Below are 21,501 nucleotides of genomic sequence, written 5' to 3'. Positions count from 1 at the left end.
CTTTTAACATAATCTTACTGGGCTGATGACGGAAGAGCTTTTCTGAAGGAAAATAACAAATCCCGTCCTTGATAGTGCTAGATCCCTCCTCATTTTCTCAGGGAGTCCCACTAGGGATTGCAAATTATTTGATGACTAAACATACTAGTTTCCTCTTTCATGAAGGATAGCAAATAAAACATTTGTAAAACTTAGTAAATAAATTACTCAAAATGTTACTCCTCACCCAAAAGACACATTCTCCTGCTGGCTGCATAGACCTGATGCAGTTCGAGGGGAAAAGTATACATACATTGATCATAGCATCATCTCCAAGTATAAAGTAGGGTGAGATAAATCACAGCAAGATGTGGGCAGATCTGTGGTACAAACCATTTCTCTTTATAACTGAGATGAGGCAACCCCAAGTGGGTACCACAAATGGCCAGAGGAGAAAGAGAAGAGGCAGCTGATGGAGATGAGAAGTGTGAGAAACCAGCTCTGTCCATGAAGCTGAGTGGCTCTGACCCACATAACCATTTTGGTGAAGGCTTTGACTATTTTTCTCCATATCTAACTGACGAACTGCTACACTGGCAAAACTTCTACAGGTAAACGGAGCAGTGTTTTTGCACCAGTACTGCCGGAACATCTGCTCTGCTGCTTCTTCACTGTTGCTTGAACTCTATTGTCTTTCATTACTCTTTTGCTCTTCTCTGTAGTGCGTAGTTTTAAATCCCAAACACCAAACCTCTCTGTACAGTCTCCACTGTTGCTGTAATGCAAACAGAAACTGGTCAACCATTCTGATTTTGTCTTGTGCTACCCACATAAAGGGAAGTGTTTTCAAACACACAGTGTTTCCCCCCCTTCAAATTAGCCCAAATTACAATCAATACTGTCATGCTTTCAATTAAAATACCGCTGCAACAGAGATACCTTTTAGGTGCCTAGGATTTCATGACAGAAAACCTATTTAAATACAAGCATTGGCCAAAATGACTGAATTCCTGAGGCAACAGAAACGATACTGGTGATTTTATTCAGCATGTTTTCAATACGATTTTCCATTAGGAATCCACATTTTTTAATGCTTTTCTTATACCATTCTACACATTACCTTCAGCTTTTATGGAGTCCTTTAAAAAGTTTTTTTAAATTTGTTTACCAGAAAACTTAAATCTTAATGATTAAATAATAGGACATTTATATACATCAGTGGGTTCTCTCAGATACTGGGCTCTAAGTACATACAAGGCCTATTGAATGAAAATAAAAAAGAAAATTCCAGTCATGCAAATCATCTTACAAACCATGTTCCATTTGCCTTGAAAATTTTTACTCTGTTACTGGCATATCATTTTAAAAATAAGGAGATAGATAGTTTTTAAGGTTGCTTTCTCCATTTTCATTCATTTTGCCATTTTGACGAACCAACAGGCCACATGCTACTGCAGAAGGTACCAGCAGGGTAATAATGGTTCTGCTACCACGAACCAACCACTCGAGGCCCTGGCGTGAACGTATTCAAAAAAACCACCTAACCTTCAGCTAGCTGCACTGGTTTATTTCTGAACAGCACATCACAACATGAGCATAGATAGCACATTGTAACCGGTTGGGTGATTTCACTTAATAATTTTTCAACACTAGGACCTTTCAGCATTTTAATTCTGGTTTCATTTATGAATTAGAGGCCATATATAGAGCACAAATGAGGTCTAAATTTAGTCACAGCAGACCACAGTTCCACATAAAGACAAATCTTCAAGTTATGTTGACCTGCTAGGAGACAAAGATAAACAGCACAGCAAACATGTACCTGCAATGCACTGCTTCCCTATTAAATATTAACTGTTTCATTTACATTTACATGAACTGAGCAGTAATGGATAGACTTCCCAGTACTGCTGTTTGGTGCTGCTGTCATGGAAAGAAGCTGAAGACAATGTGGGCTGTATGGGGGCAAATGACACAATCTCAGCATCCGCTCAAGTGACTTCAATGATGACCATTCTCCAGTCTTGAAATATAATCCTACACAGCATTTTTTTTTCTCTCCCTCCGTAAACACATCTGTTCATAAATAACTTAGATGTCTCCTTGACATTCATGGTATGTAACTGAAGCTGAAGTAGAAAAGGATGGGCGGTGTACAGCACTGAGGAGATGTCACAGTACTTTTGTTCAGCATTTCTGTCAAGTGCAGATTGCTAACATCAGCCATCAGAGACAGGCGGGGTGACCCACCCATATTTTTCATGGGTCTTCACCAAACTCTTAAATGTTGCTTCAGCTTCCTTTCGACTGAATGACTTTTTTGATTTGCCAGCTTTTCTGCAGATACGGCCCTGCACCAAACAAAAAGAGAAAAACCTTCATTAAACATGTGAACGCGCAGCTGGAAACCACAGCTTACCTTTTCAATGCATCAGGCCAGGAGGCATTCACTTATGGGTACCAAAATAGCAGAGCTCCCAAACTGGGGCAGACCAATGCATTATTACAGATGATTAAAAATGATATGCAATAAAGGAAAAGGGAAAAAAAAAAAGACATCTGCTGGGCTATTTCCTCCCATCGAGCCCCTGTGCTGGCACACTGCCCTGGATCAACAAGCAGCGGCGGCTGCTGCAGCCATGCCGCACGGCTTGCGTCCTTCTCTGCCACATGGGGAACCCTGCAAACAAGTGAAGGGACCTCTGCCATAAAGCATTTGGCATGCAGAGCCTCATGCCCACCTAGTACAGCAGACAGGGACTGCGAGGAGCACAGAAATACGCCACAGAAATGATGCCTCGGCACAGCGGGGCACCGCTTCCCACCAGCTCCTGGGGACAAGCGGGTTTTGTTAGCATCTTGTGGCCCTCGTCAGCTGCCGGAGAGCAAGGGGTTCAACAGTTTCCCAGCCCCCGCTGGTCCCCCAGGGCCAGGGCTGTGGAAGGAGAAGGAGGCAGGCAGTTGTAACCAGCGCTGAGGAACCAGCTTGGGGCTGAAAAGATGGAGAGTGGTTTCAAAAGCATTTTCATGCCATGCTCGTAATATATTCTGAGGTGTGAATATCACGGAGTCAGTGACTCTGGAGAACCATCATAAAAGCAGAGCATTTCTGCTTGCTCTCAGGGCTACCTGTATCTCCCCCCGCCCTATACTGCTAACGGAAAGCGTCAGTAAAAATTATACCCATCCCACTCCATTTTTCTCTTTCCAATCTGACCCATGAAAAATTAATAGCTCTGGCATTTCTTAATGGCAGGAGCACCTTAAAACCCACTTGCTTCAGACCTGTATAAAAAAATTTGTCATTTGTTTCTTACTCTTTCATTACAAGTTTGATAATGAGTGAAAATATGCACATTTAAACATCCTGCATCTCTATTACTTTGCAATTAAATACTACCATAAATGCACAGTAGTAAAAAATTTCAAATGCTTGTTTAGCAACAGAGACTTTCACTGAGTTATTAATGGATTATCTTATTTTTCACATTGGTCCATGTAATTTACCAACTAATGGAGACACAAGAAAGAAATTCAGCTGTAGATTTATTCCACTCTGCAGCAATAATGCCCTCTAATGTACTTATGCCTATTCAATTTGTCACAAAATAGAAGTTTATTAAAGTCACAAGTCTAACAATTTCAATAACTTTGACAGACTGCAGAGAAAGCCCTTTTTAGAATAAACAGCATTTGATGAGCAGCTACCAGTTTTACAATTATTAAGAACTGAGTTAGTTTGTTCTCATTTTTTCCATTCTTTCGCTCAAAACGATCTATCAGGCTGCACCTTTTGCCTCCCATATTCTACTGTCAATTTGGAATTTAAACCAAAATTTGTCATTGTAATTGCATGCAACAAATAATACTGAGAAAACTATCACGTATATGCAGGGGAAAAAAGGAGACAAAGAGGCGGGGAAAAAAAACCCCAAATCCCATCCTTGGGGTATCAAAATTATTTTTACAGACTAAAATGAGTAAGACTACTCTGCAGTCTGGACAAATCATTTTGTTCTAGATAGCTGTCACAATATTGCATAGATAGGCTTTTGTGTTCAGCATCACTTTCATTATAACAAAACTGTGGACACACGAGATAAAAAAGCTGTTTCCCACTCCTGTTTTAATAAGGCATTTTCTGTGCTGTTTGACTTCTCTTGCAGAGCCTACCTTAACTAAAGATTAGGAACAGCCTCTAATTCCCACATCGATTTATTCACAGCCAATTTATACCCATTTGGTTTCTACAAAAATAGATATTTTACTTTTCGATGCTTTTCCTCACCTTTCTCCCTAGTCACCACTTACAGACTAGCAACGTAGCTCCTCTTTAAATACCCCTTGACAGACTAAACAGCACGTTACCTTCCCCATCCCCATCCTAATTTCTCAATTAATGTTTCCCAAATAAGGATGACCTGACTGGTACTTGATTTAACCCCACTAATAAATTTTCTTTTAAAATGTTCCTTTTTTAGTTCTGACAAAAGGAATAATTAAATAAAATTGGGTATTATATATTTATAATGTCACCGACTAACTATCTTACATGCCCTGCAAGAATAGTTTTGTTGCTTCAAAACACGTTTTGTATTTTCTTCCTAATCTGAGCTTTCATTGGAAGCATGCTTAGAAAAACAATAAAGCCAAGTGCAACAGAAGATGAAATCAGCACAGATGAAATCTGCTGTTCTCAGAATCTCACCAATGACATATACTATTGAAAGTAACTATAAACTTACTCTACTACTAAATTTCTGAATTAGGTCCATTTGCCATCTCTTTTCTCATGCATACGATTTTTTTATCACTTAAGGCTTTGATACCTTTCTGAACTGTGTGCATAGCACCTAGCACAGTATGGTCTACATCTTCCCCAACTTTATCAAAGTGTTAACACTGATCTGTAACTAGAAATAGGATATATCACTCATGTTCAGTGTCAGCGACTTTCAAACAAGGAAAGTAAGAATTCTTTGGTGTTGCAATAGTGCAGTGAATATCATTACGTCACCTAAAATGTTACTGGAGCCACAGCAAATGAAACAAGCATCATTCCATGAGTTTTTTCTCATACTTCTTTGTTTTGAATGTAAAGAATTATTAAATCCACTTTGTAAGAGCATTCTGCTACCACATGCAGGTTGCATGTAAACTGCATCATAAAAGACCAGCTAATTCTACCCCATTGTAGTCCAGGCATTTCTATGTTTATACAGAAACCATGAGTGGCACAGTTTGCACTGCCTCTTATTAACTAATATCCTGCCAGCTGTTTATAATGTGGATGAAATTTAATCTTATGGACTGGAAGTTTCCCTTTTTGGTGCCTCAAGTAAACTTCAGGTAAAATGAAAGAAGGGTGGAATTTCAATTGACATGGTTCAGATGCTTTTGAGTCTATACTTGAGTATACTTGGTATCTGCTGGCTTAATGGATTTTAGCTTTTTGCATTCCCACAGATGTTTAACTAAAAAATAGCATTTTGCATGCAATTATAAAAGAAAGTGTCAAACACTTTAACAGGCATTGACTACAGTTTCTTTTTCAGATTGATGCTTAACCTCAATTGCATGTAACTGCATTTTGTCTAATCTCTAGACCATACACACCGCTGCTGCCAGGGTAAGGAACACAGATCATTGACATGACCAGGGTTCTGACGCGCCCAGCACCAAACCAAGAAAAGATACAAAACTGATACCTGAAGAAGATCAAAACATTCCACAAAAGATGCCACAACAGATAAAACTCAAGAAAGCCTTTCATAAAGATATCATTGTCACCTTTAGGTCTGAGGAGTCACACCAGGAGCTTATTTAAATACTTGCAATACTTGTAGACACTCACAGAGTGCTTTTCATAAAGGGATAACCAAAAACCTAATTAAAATAAAGAGTTAGACGGAACATTTCAGATTTCACCATCTGCTATGACTTCATGTACTTATCAAGATATAATTTTAACAAGCTAGAAACATATGAAAGGTGAAAGTAGCACCACAGCATCCAACTGGTTTACACAGCCATGCTGAAACGCAGGGGGACATGTGCTGCACTCAGCCTCCTCACTCCCTCGTGCTCCTACCACGCCTAATTTGCCTGGCACAGTGAGCAATTGCATGCCATTCATCCACTCTGCCCAGACTAATGAGTTTGAACAAACAGCTGATAAGGATCCAGCCTATAACCCCGATGACCGCTAAGAGAAAGATCTCCTGGAGCACAGTCTGCTGCAGGTAGCCTTCTCAGCACCCTGAGAAGGACTGGTCCCTCCCACCATACTCAACAAAAGGCTGAGTAAATCTCACATGCGATTTGGCACCCACAGACCTCTGTGGGCAAATCTGCGACCTTTGCTACTTTTCAGCGATGTTGCTTCTTAGCAGTCTCCACATTTTTCCATTGTCATCAAGGCGTCAGCATGTCCTCCCCTTGAGACTGCTATAAGACACTGAAGCACATCCTCAACAATATTCAACTCCGCATCTAATAGCTCTTTAAAGTCCTTCAGCATCACTACCAGCAACGTACAATACCTTTTCTTCCCCAAATCCACCATGTCATGAAGTGGTCTGAAGACAGAGTTAAGTCCTGATATGAAATATCCATATCCTGGTATGTTATCCAAATATGAAGCCTTAAGCTCTTTAGCCCTGTAACCCCACTACAACCATCCACCTGCCCCCACCTGTCCTGTGTGTCATGAAACACTCCCCCCTCATGTTTCTTCTGGTATTTCCAGAAGCAGGATGGCTTCAAGGGGATTTCATTGGCAGTGATGAAGAAATTTATTTCTCATGTCAAACCAATTATAGCAGTTCCCAGACCAAAATCCAACAGTTTTGGCATAGCACACAGCATCAGGTGTGCTTCCTTGTTGTATCACTTTTGCCATTACCTGGAAGGACAGGTCTAGGTAACGATGCCTGGCCTTTCACAGGGTCATACAATCACCAAACTGCTAGCTGGAAGGCACCTAGGGAGGTCTCTAAGTCCAACTTAGATACTTGGAGATGAACTGCCAACATAGGTCAGTTGTGGCACTGCATAGCCAGGTCTGAAATCCTTCAAGGCCATGCACAGTCCTCTCCTGATACAAGGTCCCAAATTTTCAGAGATTTATCGCATACAGCCACCAGCCCTTACAGCACTGAAGTTATTCTGGAAACAGCATAAGCCTCATGCCTCTGAGATGCCACAGCAAACGTTCAGTCACATCCAGACTTTTTTTCCTGGACTGGTTAAAAAAAAAGTTGAATTAATCACAAAGAGTACACAGCTATCAAGAATAGACTCAGAAGCAGGCAAACCCTCACATTGTTAGCACTGGTCTTAATGCAAACTCCTCAGCTCTACATTCCTTTCATTAATCCCAGATATGCCAATAACTCAAGGTTGGTCTTCCAAGCGCAAATCATACCTTCCTTTCGCACATGGGGCTAAATGCAGCCCATCATTTAAGCCAACATAAGGGTGCATGGGTACAATTTCATTTTCTCCCTCTCTCTACAGCAGCCTCCAGTGACGCACTTCTAGGTAAATGTCAAGAGATAGAAAACAAACAAAGATGTAAGGAGGTAGATAAAAGACTGTAGACAGCTGCTATGCCACACATTGAGGCTGTGGTGATCCCTCTGAGGACAGTAAGGAGACCCACAAGCATATGTTCATTTTCCAAGTCTGTTGTCTCAGTCTTCTTCATGAACGATGCAGAAACTGTGGTGTTTAAGAGCTGGAGCACACTATGAGTCTCCAGAACATAACATGTTCCACTAATGCGTCAGTAATTAATGGCCTTGAGCCTCAATTGTTCAAATCTGCAAACTACACAAACTTACCCAAATCTCTTCTGATAAGTAACAGAGGAATACAGTCCTTAAGACTGAACCTGTTCTGTTCTAGAGTATTCTAACAAGCTTTCAGAGAAAGATATTTAGGCTGACTTTAGAGAAGCATTCAAAAGTAGAGCAATGCTCAAGTGAGCTATTGTATTGCTCTCACTGCAGTGATTGCAGTGTGTCACAACACCACTGCTAGAGTGCAATACACATAGTCTCTCCTCCCAGTTACATGATTTATAATTTTTTCCTTCATGTACAGATGAGGTACAGTTAATTATGTCTCAAAAATGGCACACAATTTATACTGCACTATATATAATTAATTATTAGCTATAGCTTAAACAAAGCAGTATAGAAAATAATGCAGACAAATATTGTTAATGTTGCAGCATAAGTGAATTAAAAATGGGACGTTTTCCTCCAAATGTAAATTTTCTGAAGCAGTATTTCCATGCTTTTTTTTGGTCTCCTTTTTAAGAATAATCCATACAAGGAAGTGAAAACTCAGCAAGTTGCAGCTTTAAAGCATCCTATAAATTTCTTCTTCTGGGAGTGTGATTGTTCTTTATCCAGGAAAAAGAAATCTGAGTTCCAGCTGAGTAATTATTAATGCTCACTCGTCTGTGTGCAGCTTGATGTAACTTTTAATCGATAGGAACACTTAAGCATCCCAATCCCTGCTTGACAGCTACAGAGCACTGTGCTGTTCTTCCTTGCCTTTCCCTAAAACCAGCAGAGAGTCAGCAGCACGATTTCAGTACAAATGAGTGTTAAGAAACTCCCTTCCTGCATTTTACAGAGGTGACAATCTCTGCACTGGCAAAAGATCAAGAAAATTTTGACAGCCAACCACATCCTCAGAAGGTGCCTCTAGCACCTCCAGGGGTGAAGGTGCCACCTTGCAACACCATGGGCTATACCAAAAAAGATCCTCCCTGTCCCCTAACATCAAGCAAACACCTGGTACTCTAGATGATAAAGGCTCATTTTCTCTGTCAGTATTCTGCAGACCCTTCTGGACTACCTCTCTCTGGAATCAGGTAGCAGCAGAGTAACTGAGGGCAAGCCCAGGTGAAAAGACTGGGAGCACGACAGCCCCTCTTTGCATGAGCCCACAGATTCTCCACACCAGGAACTTGAAGTTTTCCAAGCTAAACACAGCCATGGGTGTAAACCCAACCAAAGAAAAGCAAACCATTCTTTATCACAGGTTTTAAAGCCGAAGGAGCTACAGCCCAGACACATCATCTATCTTCACACTTCCCAAAGTTTCACCATGCTAAAAATAAAAAACCAAAACCAAAACAGAAGCAAAAAGCAGACTACCTCTGGGAACATTTAATCGAGTTAAACCCAAATTCGGTAAGATTAGAGTCATGGGCTAATGCGCTTTTCCTCCTGCTATTTATAAAAATGTGTCAGTCTCTTAGTCTCTTCACTATGATGCGTTTCATACTGATGCACATGGACATCTACTCACAGAGCCCCCACTTCTGAGTGCTGTAGGTACATATCCTCAAACGACCTTTGCAAAGAGGACTATCTGTACTTTACAGGTGGGAAAAAGGAATATAGTGAAGTTATATGACCTGCCCATGCCTGCACCTGAAGTCAGCGCCAAAATCTGAAAGCTAAACTCAGATCACCTCTCTTCAGCTTAAGTCCCCTACTGTAAAAGATCCTTCCCCCCAGTTAATTATAGAACACTTCACAGAGTCACAGAATTGTTTAGGTTGGAGAAGACCTTTAGGATCATCAAGTCCAACCGTAAACTTCACACTGCCAAGTCCACCACCAAGACATGCCCCTAAGCACCAGATCTACATGTCTTTTAAATACCTCCAGGGATGGTGACTCAGCCACCTCCCTGGGCAGCCTCTGCCAGTGCTTGACAACTCTTTCAGTGGACTTTTTTTTTTCCTAATATCCAACCAAAACCTCCCTTGGCACAACTTCAGGCCATTCCCCCTTGTCCTGTCCCCTGTCACTCGCGAGAAGAGATCAACACCCACCTCACCACAACCACAGCGATAAGGTCTCCCCTCAGCCTTTTTTTCCAAACTAATCAACCCCAGTTCCCTCAGCCACTCCTCATAAGATTTGAGCTCCAGATCCTTGACCAACTTAGTTGCCCTCTGAACACGCTCCAGCTCATCTATGTCTTTCTTGTAGTGAGGGGCCCAAACCTGCACACAGTATTCGAGGTGCGGCTTCACCAGTGCTGAGCACAGAGGAACAATCATGTCCCAACTCCTGCTGGTCACACCATTTCTGACACAAGCCAGGATACTCCTGACGTTCTTGGCCACCTGGGCACACTGCTGGCTCATGTTCAGTCGGTTGTTGACCAGCACCGCCAGGTCCCTTTCTGTCAGGCAGATTCATCCCCAAGCCTGTAGGACTCAGCACTCTGTCTTGTTGAACCCCATACAGCTGGTGCCGGCTCATCAACCCAGACTGTCCAGATCCCTCTGCAGAGCCTTCCATCCCTCAAGCAGATCAACACTCCTGTCCAACTTGGTATCATCCGCAAACTTACTGAGTGTATATTTGATACCCTTGCTCAGATAATTGATGAAGATATTAACACTAGGTATATTTTAATAGAAATAATCTTGTCACATTTATAAAAACTAATAGAAAACTTGAAAAAAATAGTACCATCAATTTCATCTGCTTTGTGATGCTTTAGTGTTTTTTATGGGCATGTATTATGGAAATAATCCCTACGCTCCTTACTGCAGCTGGGGGTTTGTTACCTTTTGTAACAAAACCCTAGAAACAGGAGAAATATGTAATCATTCCACAGCTCATAAAGCCTGGCTATGAGAAGCATCTGAGCTCCAGGCCATTTCAGAATGCAGGCTTGCTCTTCCTTCCTCAGGTTTATTTTCACTCATCTTTGAATGCAGGTTTGGGATTGTGACTGATTTGTAACTCTACCAAGGAGTCATTGCAGAAGTTCCAGGGGTTCTGGAGAGCCTGTACAGAAGAAGATTAAATCAATGAGGATCATAAATTTTAACAACATGCACGAAATCATGAAGCAGATAAAAAGACATTTTCCAAGGACAGGCTCTGCATGAGCACAAGGCAGGCACATATCCGCCAGGCACGGCTGTGGACAGGCACGCTTGATGTACCACTCACTCCTCAGTTTGACTTTTAACTGGAATGGGGCAAATCAGACTGGCACCTTGATCCTGTTTCAGAAGAGGAATCACCTGTCTTAAGTGTGGTGCCCACTAACCTGTTTCATTCATACCAATAAGGACTGCAAATTCATTTTCACCAAAGCACACCAACATTTCTCCCAAGTTTATGCTTCTCCAGCTCCCCACACAGTACTGGTTTGTTTCACTGCCAGCCAGGTTCGGTAACAGTACCATCACCTTCCCACGTAGCTTGTCCTGCAACTTCTTGCATCTGCTCAATTTCACCATTTCCAGCCCGAGTTAAAGACAAGTGCTGTGAAATACTCAGTGGGCTCTAGAAATGAGTCTGAGGAACAGGACGAAATCAGGTGTGAGACCAGCCCCAAGCTTTCAAAACACATGATGATATTCAACCTGGTATTCCATTTACAAGTGAGACAACGGGACCCTGTGCACACTAAATTTAACATCTGAGCCATTCAGACAGCATAATCACCACAGCCCCTGAAGTTCTCCCTGTTTAACAGCAGAGTAATTGCACCTGGCAACCCTTCCGTCCTCCCATCTCCCTTCATGCCTAACGTCAGCGTTACCTTTTTTGACAGTTACAGAAGACAATTTGTAAACTGGAAACTGCATGTGAAGGACTGAATATGTCAAGGCAAAGAGATGATCTTCACTGTCTCTCATCAGCCCAAAGGAGCCGAGATGGGGAAAACAAACACGGCTAATATTACATTACTTAACCAGTGTCCCACTTTATGAGATCAGATGCCCACTCAGGAGCATGCCTTGGATCATGCCTGGCAATGAGACTCCCATGATATGAGGACCAGAATTACTGTGGAGTCACAAATCTTTGATCTGGAAGTCTTTAGTTGTGCATGGAAATCCACAGGCATTGTGTAGCTGCTGGGGAATCTGCACATTTTCAAGGCCAGCCTGTATAAGAAAAAGTAAATCTTCCTCACAATAGAAAGTGGGTCATTTAGTTTACAGGGGGGACACAACCTCACCTCTCAGGACTAGGCTTTCTGCATTTGAAAAAATACAGTTCTTCAACAAAGTATCTGACAAAATACCCAAAAGCTACACAGTTCTCTCCCACTGAACACTTTCACTGAAGAACATAAGGACAGCTTTTACAATTCAGGGAAGAACCTTGCTCTTTTGAGCAAATTCAATTTCCTTATGATTTGAAGCGGCAATTCTTTTAAATTCTTATTTAGGAAATCAGCCAAGCATTGCCAGGAAGAATTAGTTCTACCTGCCATAAAAGCATGTTTTAAAATAAGCAATTTGTTTCAATGTAGTGATTTAACTTATTTGATGACTATTTGAATGCTAAGGATGATAGTCAAAGTGTTTTAAAATTTTCCTTTTTATGCTTTGAAGGGGTAAAATGGAGATTATGTTCCCCCTGCTTTTTAAAAGAATTCAACCATCCTCCTACTTCAATGAGTTGGAATCCCTGTGTCTTCATTCCTCTCAGTAGAGTATATTTGCATGATAATAGTGGATAGTCAGAAGAGCAATATATCAGAGTACAGAGAAACAATGTTTTTTCATTCATCAATCCCAGCCATCTCAACAGAGCAAATATATATGCTCCTGCTTAAACTTCAGCTTGAAAACCCTAGGTTTCTCAACTGCAATAAAAGAGAAATCTTAGAAGGCAAATATATCTGATTTCTCTCTGTAGCTAAACAATATTCTTTGTTACCTCTTTGGCCCAGCATTTATACCTTTTCACAGGGAACAAGCCCCATAATACACTCCATTCTTTGTCTCATCTGTAATCTTTGTATATGACTCGATGATCTTTTCAACCATGAACCTAAAGGAACACTTCTTCCCTTGATGATAACTGGCATCATTTGCTCAGGCAACTAATCAAAAGCAAAAAGAAAGCTGGTTTTATTTTTTCAGGCCCTAATACGATACAATGGCTCCAAATAATTCAGAGACTGCCATGTTTTCTATATATTTCCGCAGCCTTTGAGGTTAGCTGATTTATGCATGGCTACAGTCCTCAAACCCAGCATCTGGAGTATGAAAACCCATGGATTTGCAATTAATTTCTGCTATACATATTTGAAAGACCTGAAGTCTGCTGACCTCCTGGACACCACGCAAGTCCCATCTGCTATCTGCTCACTCATACTGTTGTTTGAAAGGATGAAGAGGGAGTAATTTAGGCTATGATTAACTGCTACCTTCTGCAACTGTTTTTCATAAAATAAGCCCATTTCTCCTATTTCAATCTGGCAGAAGTGAGCTTGGATACTTGTATTTTTAAAATGGTAATATTAATCAGTCCAGTGGTCATCCAAGGCACGTACTTTTTGAAGCAAACTAACAGGATTCCATTGAGGTATTTCTAATATTACAATACAAGGGATGAACACACTATATACCAGCAACTTTTATTTGAATTCAGGAAATTTTCCCACAGAAAATTAAATCTTCATTACAAATTAAATTTTGGTTTTTATTTAAATCATTATACAGAAGCCCACCACAGCAAGAGTACTTGTAACTAGTTTTCCTGTTCCTATTTTAGTATATCCTGGCAAAACTTTTATGATAATCCTATTCACTGGAAGGCTAAGGGATTATTTTCCTCAAAACTAAGATCTTTTTCCACAACATAATCCACAGAGTCGAAAGGTACCTGAGAGCTGCCTTTGGCTGGCAGTCCTGTCCCCAGTCTCCACAGATTAAACAAGGCTGCTACTCATCAACAGAACTGTAAACTTAAAGTCCTCAAGGCATCAGGTGCAGCTGTTAGTCATTCTCAAAAAACCCCATAATTCCCAATGCATTATTTGGACACTGGCATATATAGCTTTGTTCTCACCAAAGCCAGCATCAAATTGTTACCCTCCAGTGAGAAACAACATGACTTGCACTGTTCACCCTTCCATGGAGGATGGTCCCGTTATCAGGAAGCGGAGAGCAAGAGACTCATTTTTAAATCTCTTTTTAAAATTATCAATAAATTATTTTAAAAGGGAGCTGCTAAGAAGGAATAATGCTCAACGGGCCACTTCCACAACTCCACAACCTGGATAGACAGACATGGGAGGCTCTGCCTAGACAGGCATGCTGAACAGTTGCCTCCAGGACAACAAACAACTGGTATTTAAATTATTTTGTTAGCATCACCCCACCTCCTTGGCTGAAATCCGAGCTCAGGAGGGCCATGATGATGGGAGCTAGAGTGCAGGTGACTATGCATGAAGCAAGTACAAAGTCATCCCCTTAAAACCAAGGCTATAGTTGAATTGAGGACAACACCAACATCTGAAAAATAAGATTCTGGATCCCAGACAGATAAACAGTCTTAAGCCTTTGATGTACTGAGAATTCCCCTCAAGATACTGAGTAGAGCTGTGTGAATAATTGATTTTCTCAGCTGAATAGCTGAAGCAACCAACCAAACAAGCCTCAACTTGTTTTGTTAATTAAGTTTTTTTTTTTTCCTTGAAAACTGGGGGAAAAAAAAAAACCCACCAAAACTCAGCATAGTTTAGGACAGTTGAATTGTTTCATTCAAACCCAAATCATGTCTCTTTCATTTTAAACAATTTTTTCCCCAAGCAAAAACCATCTAAAAATGTAATATTAGATTTGATAGGAAGCAAGGGTATGCATCCCATAAGGTATGGCATCTCTCAAGCAAGGTCACCTGAGGCCTACGGTTCTTGCTTGGAGAAATCTGTAGAAACAGCCACACTGCTTTAAAATCCAGCTCCTGGGGATCATGCTCAGGTTTGGGAACCAGGACCCAGGTTTCCCTGCACACAAGGGCAATGCTGAAAAGTAACAGAAAAGTGCTACCTCTTAATATCAGTGTTGCACACTGAAATCTCCTTACAGACACAATTCCCTGAGTCAATGTTTCACCTTTGAGACTTCTCCCCATTTTTCTTTTACATTGCCAAAAGGTCTGTGAAATGCCCTTTAAAAAAATCTGAATTTGCCAAGAGGATTGACTGTCTGAAAATGTATTTTTGGTGTTAGTTTTGTCTGCTTTTTGATTGTTTCATAAAATAAAAAGGATTAATATATGTGTTCATAGGTTACTATTAGCTCTGATGAAACGACAGACCAAGAATTATTGTGTTTCTCTCTGAAGAGCCGGTAGAGAGCAGCGCCATTACAGCCAGCACAGCAAAACGGGACCGATAAGAAATGTTGGATGAAATCAGCCACCTCAGTTTTATCACTCGAATTGCCAAGAGGAGAAAAGCACGCTGTCAGGAAGCTCAGTCCTGCCTACTCACACCAGCACCCGTGCCCACGAGGCACGCTTTCAGATGTGTCACAGGCTCAGGTGTTCACAATGATTTCACACTAAATCACAGTGCTGCGAAACAGTGACGTTGTTCTGGAAGGTCCCATTTATCCACTCGGCCTCGTGGCTGCCGCCATTTACTTGTGCAGATTTGTTTTGAGGCAGTGGAGAATGGAGCTCAAGCTTCTAGTATTTCTGATTAATAGCAAGCATGCTGAATATTTCACACCATTGCAGGGTGCAGGCTGCTTACAGATATTAAAAAAATAACGTGGTGCAAGCCACTACTGTTTGTTCCGGATGGCTCTTTGCAGCTATCGTGACTACCCACAGCATGGCAAGAGTTACCCAAATGCAGCCCTGTAACTCTGGGAAATACAGCGCCTCAGTTCTAAACACTTCTCTGAGTGTTTTCATTAAAAAAAACCACAACAATCAGTCGAAAGCAGATTACCTGTAAAAATGTGAAAGAGGAATCGGGGAGCGCCTGTTGTACTTTGAGCCCTATTATGCAATGGAGTCAAGATTACATAACGAGGGGAGTGTGACTACAGAAATGTGGCTCCCATGACGCGGAGCCCAGCTACGATGACAGGCTGGCAACCCATCCCAAAGTGCACCTCTGTGACCCGGGACTTCAATTTATTGTCAGTGTCACCTATCAACATTTCCACTTGGAAGGCCTATTCCGAGACTGTAATGTGAAACCTATTTAACTTCTAAGTCCGTGGCAACAATTTATTTCAGCCTTTTATTTTGTTCCATAGGTGTTCTCTTTTTGTTTTTATAATTAACTTTGTAAAGTCCTGGAAGAATGCTATTGAAACTCTTGCAGTTTAAATGTGCTTGTTAATGACACACACATAAACATCTTCTGCTATCAGAAATTACTACTTCTTTCTGGAAATCTCTGAAGTGATTTAAGGAAGAAGATTATCTGGTTACATAGCTCAATATTTACTACTAATAAAACAATCTAGCACTTTTCTTCGCTGAGCCATTTTAGGATCTCAGTAAACCTTAATTTAACCAGCTTACATTCAACACCGGAGAAAGATAATGAACTGTTAAAAAAACGGACAGAATTTAGCATTGTCCCTCTAAACCCTCGTTTAAATTGAGAAATACAATCACTATAAGGAGAGACAGATTAACAAATAGCAGTTAAGTGTAGCTACACAACTTCAACATACCTCAGACGCAATGTAAATTAAGGCTCTTTCCCCCCCCCCACCTCGCAGATGTTCTTTATATCCCAAGGTGACCTAGGAAACTTGACCTCTTCCAATGAAGTGCAGAGAAAAATACTGTCTGGTTAGAAAAGGAGAAGCAGGCCCGAATCAGACAGGCAAAAAGGAGAAAAGGCCACACACAAAACAGTCTGCTAAATTACCGAAATTAATTTTCTGTCTTAAGAGAAATCAGATCTTTACTTCTGCTCACGCAAGCAGTTCCACAGAGGCAAACAGAAGTAACCTCATTTTAAAGCAAAAGAAAAAATGTCATTATTTACTCTTTCCCCCTCTCCTTGCCAAGATATGAATTTAAGAAGTGACTTAGCATCATTTACCGACAGATGTGGAGCTGTGCATGCCCCTTCAGTTCAAGGGCATTCGCGAAGTGAAAGGAAAATCACCCTGTCAGAGCCATGTGTATATTGCCCGCTATGATAACCATTAAGAAGGATTAGCTATGAGTTTCGCCAGTGATATTTAACCGTTTATTAAAAAGCATCTTATTAAATACCTCCCTTCTAAGCATATTCTGCAGAAAAAAAAAAAAAGGCATAAACTGCATCGATTCAGCTCAGATGAGATCCTCTGCGGGAAGAACCAGGCACGTCCTCAAGAGAGGAGAGCTAGCAGGAATCAACAATTCTGTGATTCCGAGATCTAGCTGCTGAAACTGTCGTGCACACCCGAAACGACCTGGTCCTTTCGGGCAGGGATATTTTACACTGGCAGAACTTCGCTGGCAGCTCAGGCCACAGTTCCAGGTGTGACCCCGTGCCACACCTGCTTGCCAAGCCCCAGGCCCGGGTGTCCCCTCTTCTCCCCGAGGAGCGCTGAGCAGGGCAGCACTAGACAAAGATCTGAGGGCAGCAGCTCCAGCATCGCACACTACGCCAGCAGCAGCATCGCTGCACCTAGGAGTCCAGCAAGGATGGCTGGCTGGGGGGTGAACGGCAGGCGGCAGAGGACTCGATTCCCAAACCCCACTGGGAGGCTGAAGGGTTGGAGGCAGAGGACTCGAATCCCATACCCTACTGGAGGCCGAAGGGTTGGAGACAGAGGACTCGAATCCCAAACCCTACTGGGAGGCTGAAGGGTTGAAAGCAAAGGACTTGAATCCCAAACCCCACTGGAGTCCAAAGGGTTGGAGGCAGAGGACTTGAATCCCAAACCCTAAGGGTTGAAAGCAGAGGACTCGAATCCCAAACCCCACTGGAGGCTGAAGGGTTGGAGGCAGAGGACTCGAATCCCAAACCCCACTGGAGGCCGAAGGGTTGGAGGCAGAGGACTCGATTCCCAAACCCCACTGGAGGCCGAAGGGTTGGAGGCAGAGGACTCGATTCCCAAACCCCATTGGGAGGCTGAAGGTTGGAGGCAGAGGACTCGAATCCCAAACCCGAAGGGTTGAAGCAGGGGACTCGAATCCCAAGCCCCACTGGAGGCCGAGGGGTCCCTTTGGCTTCGGGGCCAGGGGGGCGCCTCTCGGGCCGAGGGGCACGACGCGGCGGCGCAAAGGGGACAAAAGCCGGCCGGGCGAGCGCCCGAGGAGAGGGGAGCGGCGCGGCCCCCCGAGCCCCTACCTGCCCCTTGACCAGGCTGGCGGCGAACTGCCTCATGACGGCCTCCACGGTGTAGGCGCTGGACCAGCCGCGCGGGGTGAGCAGCTCCATGCAGATGGCTCCGCCGTCCAGCACGTAGCCGTTCTCCAGGCGGGGGCTGAGCACCCTCATGAAGGGCGGCGAGAAGGGGAAGTTGTCGGGGAAGGTGAGGTTGAGCAGGATGTACTCCGTGTTGGTCTCCTTCATGTCCTGCCACAGCACCGAGTCCTTGTCCACCTGGTGCAGCTTCACGTTCCAGTCGAAGAGGCTCTCGTCCACCAGCTCCACCGAGATGAAGCGGTCGCTGAGCCGCGCGATGTCCTGCAGCTCCTTCATCAGCCGCCGGCTCCGCACCTGCGTGCAGTGCGGCTGCCGCGGGGCGGGCGGCAGCGCGGGGCCGGGGCCGGGGTCCCTGCCCGCCTTCTCCTTGCCGGGCTGCTTGCCCCGGGGGCTGCCCTCGCCGCCGCTGCAGCCCCCCCCGCCCTGCGCCTGCGGCTTGTGGCCGCCCCGGCCCCGCAGCGACGAGCCCTGCTGCCCGCCGCTGCGGGGGTGCGGGTGCTTGGGGTCCTCCGTGTCCCGGTTGTGCAGCCGGATCAGACCGATTTTCCGCAGCAAAGTGGCCATGTTGTGCGCCGCGCCGGCTCTTCCCTCTCGCCTTTATGGCCCCGGCGGCGGCGTTATGATTAATTTAAAGCCCTCCCGGGCGGGTTCGGGGAGGGGGGGGGGGGTCGGCGATGCCCCTTCTCCTGGCGGCGCACGGGGAAAGAGGAGGAAAAGGATGGAGCTGGGGGGGGGGGCTGCGCGGCCGCCGCTCAAACGCCTCCTCCCCTCGCTAGGGCTGCTGCGGGCAGCATTGCAGCACTGGGGCTGCTCCCGCAGGCATCACAGCCGCGCTGCCACGAGCCCGGGGAGAAAAAATAAAAAAAAAACCCAACAAACAAAACAAAAAGGGGGAGGTGGAGGGTGGGGAAAGAAAAAGAAGGAAAAAAACCGACCCGAGCCACCCGCGAGGGGAGGGTGGAAGAAGAGGGAGGGTGGAAGGAGAAGCAAAAGGGAGGGTCTTTCCCTTCTCTCCCCCGCCCCGGCACCGCGTGCGAAATGGCCTGCGCCGCAGATGGCTTCCCCGGCGCCCTCGGCCAATCCCCGGCAGCCCCCGGCCCCGCGCTCCCGGCGGGTCTCGCCGCCGCCCTGCCCCCCGCGCTGCGGCACCGGGGACACCGGGGGGGGGGGGGGTGACACACGTGGGGAGGGGGGCTGCACACGTGCGGGGGGCTGCACGCGCGGGGGTGCGTGTGTCCTCGCCCGCACGGCCGGAGAAGTCGCGCTGCGCTTCGGGTTCCTGCGTCCTCGGGAGTTCAGGAGTCGTTGAGGCTGGAAACGACCCCCTGAAGATGGACCAGAGAGACCATCGGCCCAGCACCACGGTGCCTTCTAAACCGAGTCCCGGGGTGCCACGGCTGCGCGCTGTTTGAACGCCTCCAGGGATGGAGACTCCACCACTTCCCCGAGCAGCTCCCTTTGTTAGAGAACGCACCGCTCTTTCAGTAAAGAAGTTTTTTTTCCTGATACCCAGTCTAAACCTTACCTGGCAGAACGCAAGGCCGTTTCCTCTCATCCTGATGGCTTTCTACTGGAAGGGGAAAGATTTAGTCTAGATGTTAGGGAGAAATTCTTCACGCTGAGGGCGGTGAGGCACTGGCACAGGTTGCCCAGGGAAGCTGTGGATGCCCCATCCCTGGAGGTGTTCAGGGCCGGGTTGGATGAGGCTTTGAGCAATCCCATCTAAGGGGAGGTGTCCCTGCCCGTGGCAGAGGAATTAGAACTGGATGATCTTTGAGGTCTCTTCCAACTCATACCATTCTATGATCCTGTATAATGCAGATAGATATAAAAAAACCTGTATGGGGATCTATAAGGACACATGTATTTACTGTGCATACATCTACACACCCAAACACATATAATCACATATATAAAGCACATACCTATAAAAACTGATGTGTGAACATGGTTGAAAAATAGATAGAAATACATACATGTGCATGTTTTTGTAGATATGAGCATATTTCTGTATTTCTTGCATTGGGAACGATATGACAATCTCTGTTTCCTTAGAACAGCAGATACACATATCCTGTCCCTCTTACATCTGCTCGCCTCCAGATCTGGTGGGTCCATCATGGAATCGTAGAATGGTTTAAATTGGAAGGGACCTCAAAGATCATCCAGTTCCTACCCCCCTGCCATGGGTGGGGACACCTACCACTAGACCAGGCTGCTCACAGCCACATCCGACCTGATCTTGAACACCTCAAGGGATGGGACATCCACAGCTTCTCCTGGCAGCCTGTGCCAGCGCCTCACCACCCTCACAGTAAAAAATTTCTTCCTAATATCTAATCTAAAAGTCTCCTCTTTCAGCTTAAAACCGTTACCCCTCATCCTGTTGCTGCACTCCCTGATAAAGAGCCCCTCCCCATCTTTTTTGTAGGTCCCCTTTAAGTACTGGAAAGATGCTATACGGTCTCCTGGAGCCTTCTGTTCTCGAGGCCAAACACCCCTGACTCTCATCCTGTTCTTGAATGGAGGTGCTCATCTTTATGGCCCTCCTCTGGACTTGCTCCAGCGGATTTGTAGGTGTATGTGTATTTCTTTATTTTTTGCATTGGGAATGATATGACAACCTTTGTTTCTTCAGCACAGCAGATACATGTATCCCACTCCTCTTACGCCTGCTTGCCACTGGGCTGTGTAGATCCATTCTCTTGGCACCCTGTGCAGCACAGGAAGGAAAAGCTGGTTGTGAAAATCTCCATTCCCACAGCTCTCTTTCACTTCAGAGACTGGAAAAGAAAAGAATTGCTTTGAACAAATGCAACAAATGCTTTGAACTGGGGAGAAGTGAAGGCAAGACCCAAAGTAATGATCACATCTGTTGTGCAGAGGATGTAAAGCAATGGGCAGTGTGTGCATGCAGCGGCATTGTATTCCATAAAACCTTTCCCGAGTAAACACATCCCCTTTGCCAGGAGCGGCTTAAAATATCATCTACTGTGGTCTTAAAGAATGGTCTTATTCTGGAAAAGGACTGCTGTGCTTCTGTAAAGACACCTCCAGAGAAAACTGGTCAGGTTTCTTGAAAGCTATCTGCAGGACATATTATGTCTTCATCAAAAACTAGATACCTGGCTCACTTCCAAAAAATTATTGTGATCAGTTCACTTTTGAGCTTTTTCCCCTTTTCTTCTTCCTTTTACTTAAAGCTTTTAGTTTTACCAATGGGTAAAAGGAGACCGTTCACCAGTGACCATTATGTCAAACTAGATAGTGTGGAATGTCATTTCTTTGCCAGGCTTTACAAGTGGACCCTAATGATAAATCAGTTTGATT

At 44.3% G+C, this 21,501-nt stretch overlaps 1 protein-coding gene across 1 annotated transcript; it reads right to left on the bottom strand.

The window, feature by feature from the left end:
- Positions 1 to 1,002: 1,002 nt before the first annotated feature.
- On the bottom strand, positions 1,003 to 18,547 carry UBE2QL1 (ubiquitin conjugating enzyme E2 QL1). Its single transcript, XM_069853457.1, has 2 exons — positions 18,094 to 18,547; positions 1,003 to 2,330 (listed from the first exon to the last, which is right to left on the bottom strand). Exons 1-2 carry the CDS (start codon positions 18,445 to 18,447, stop codon positions 2,199 to 2,201), a joined length of 486 nt encoding a protein of 161 aa, XP_069709558.1. The 5' UTR covers positions 18,448 to 18,547; the 3' UTR covers positions 1,003 to 2,198.
- Positions 18,548 to 21,501: the final 2,954 nt, after the last annotated feature.

This window comes from Phaenicophaeus curvirostris, chromosome 3 (genome assembly GCF_032191515.1).
Source record: "Phaenicophaeus curvirostris isolate KB17595 chromosome 3, BPBGC_Pcur_1.0, whole genome shotgun sequence".
Taxonomy (NCBI): domain Eukaryota; kingdom Metazoa; phylum Chordata; class Aves; order Cuculiformes; family Cuculidae; genus Phaenicophaeus; species Phaenicophaeus curvirostris.
This window is presented reverse-complemented; position numbering and strand designations above follow the sequence as displayed.

What these genes read in the sequence shown, in the direction of transcription:
- UBE2QL1 (XM_069853457.1), bottom strand. Translation starts at nt 18,447, where the DNA reads ATGAAGGAGCTGCAGGACATCGCGCGGCTCAGCGACCGCTTCATCTCG. An exon ending in CCAGCCTGGTCAAGGGGCAG is followed by an intron (nt 2,331 to 18,093) that starts GTAGGGGCTCGG and finishes TGTTTGGTGCAG; the next exon opens with GGCCGTATCTGCAGAAAAGC.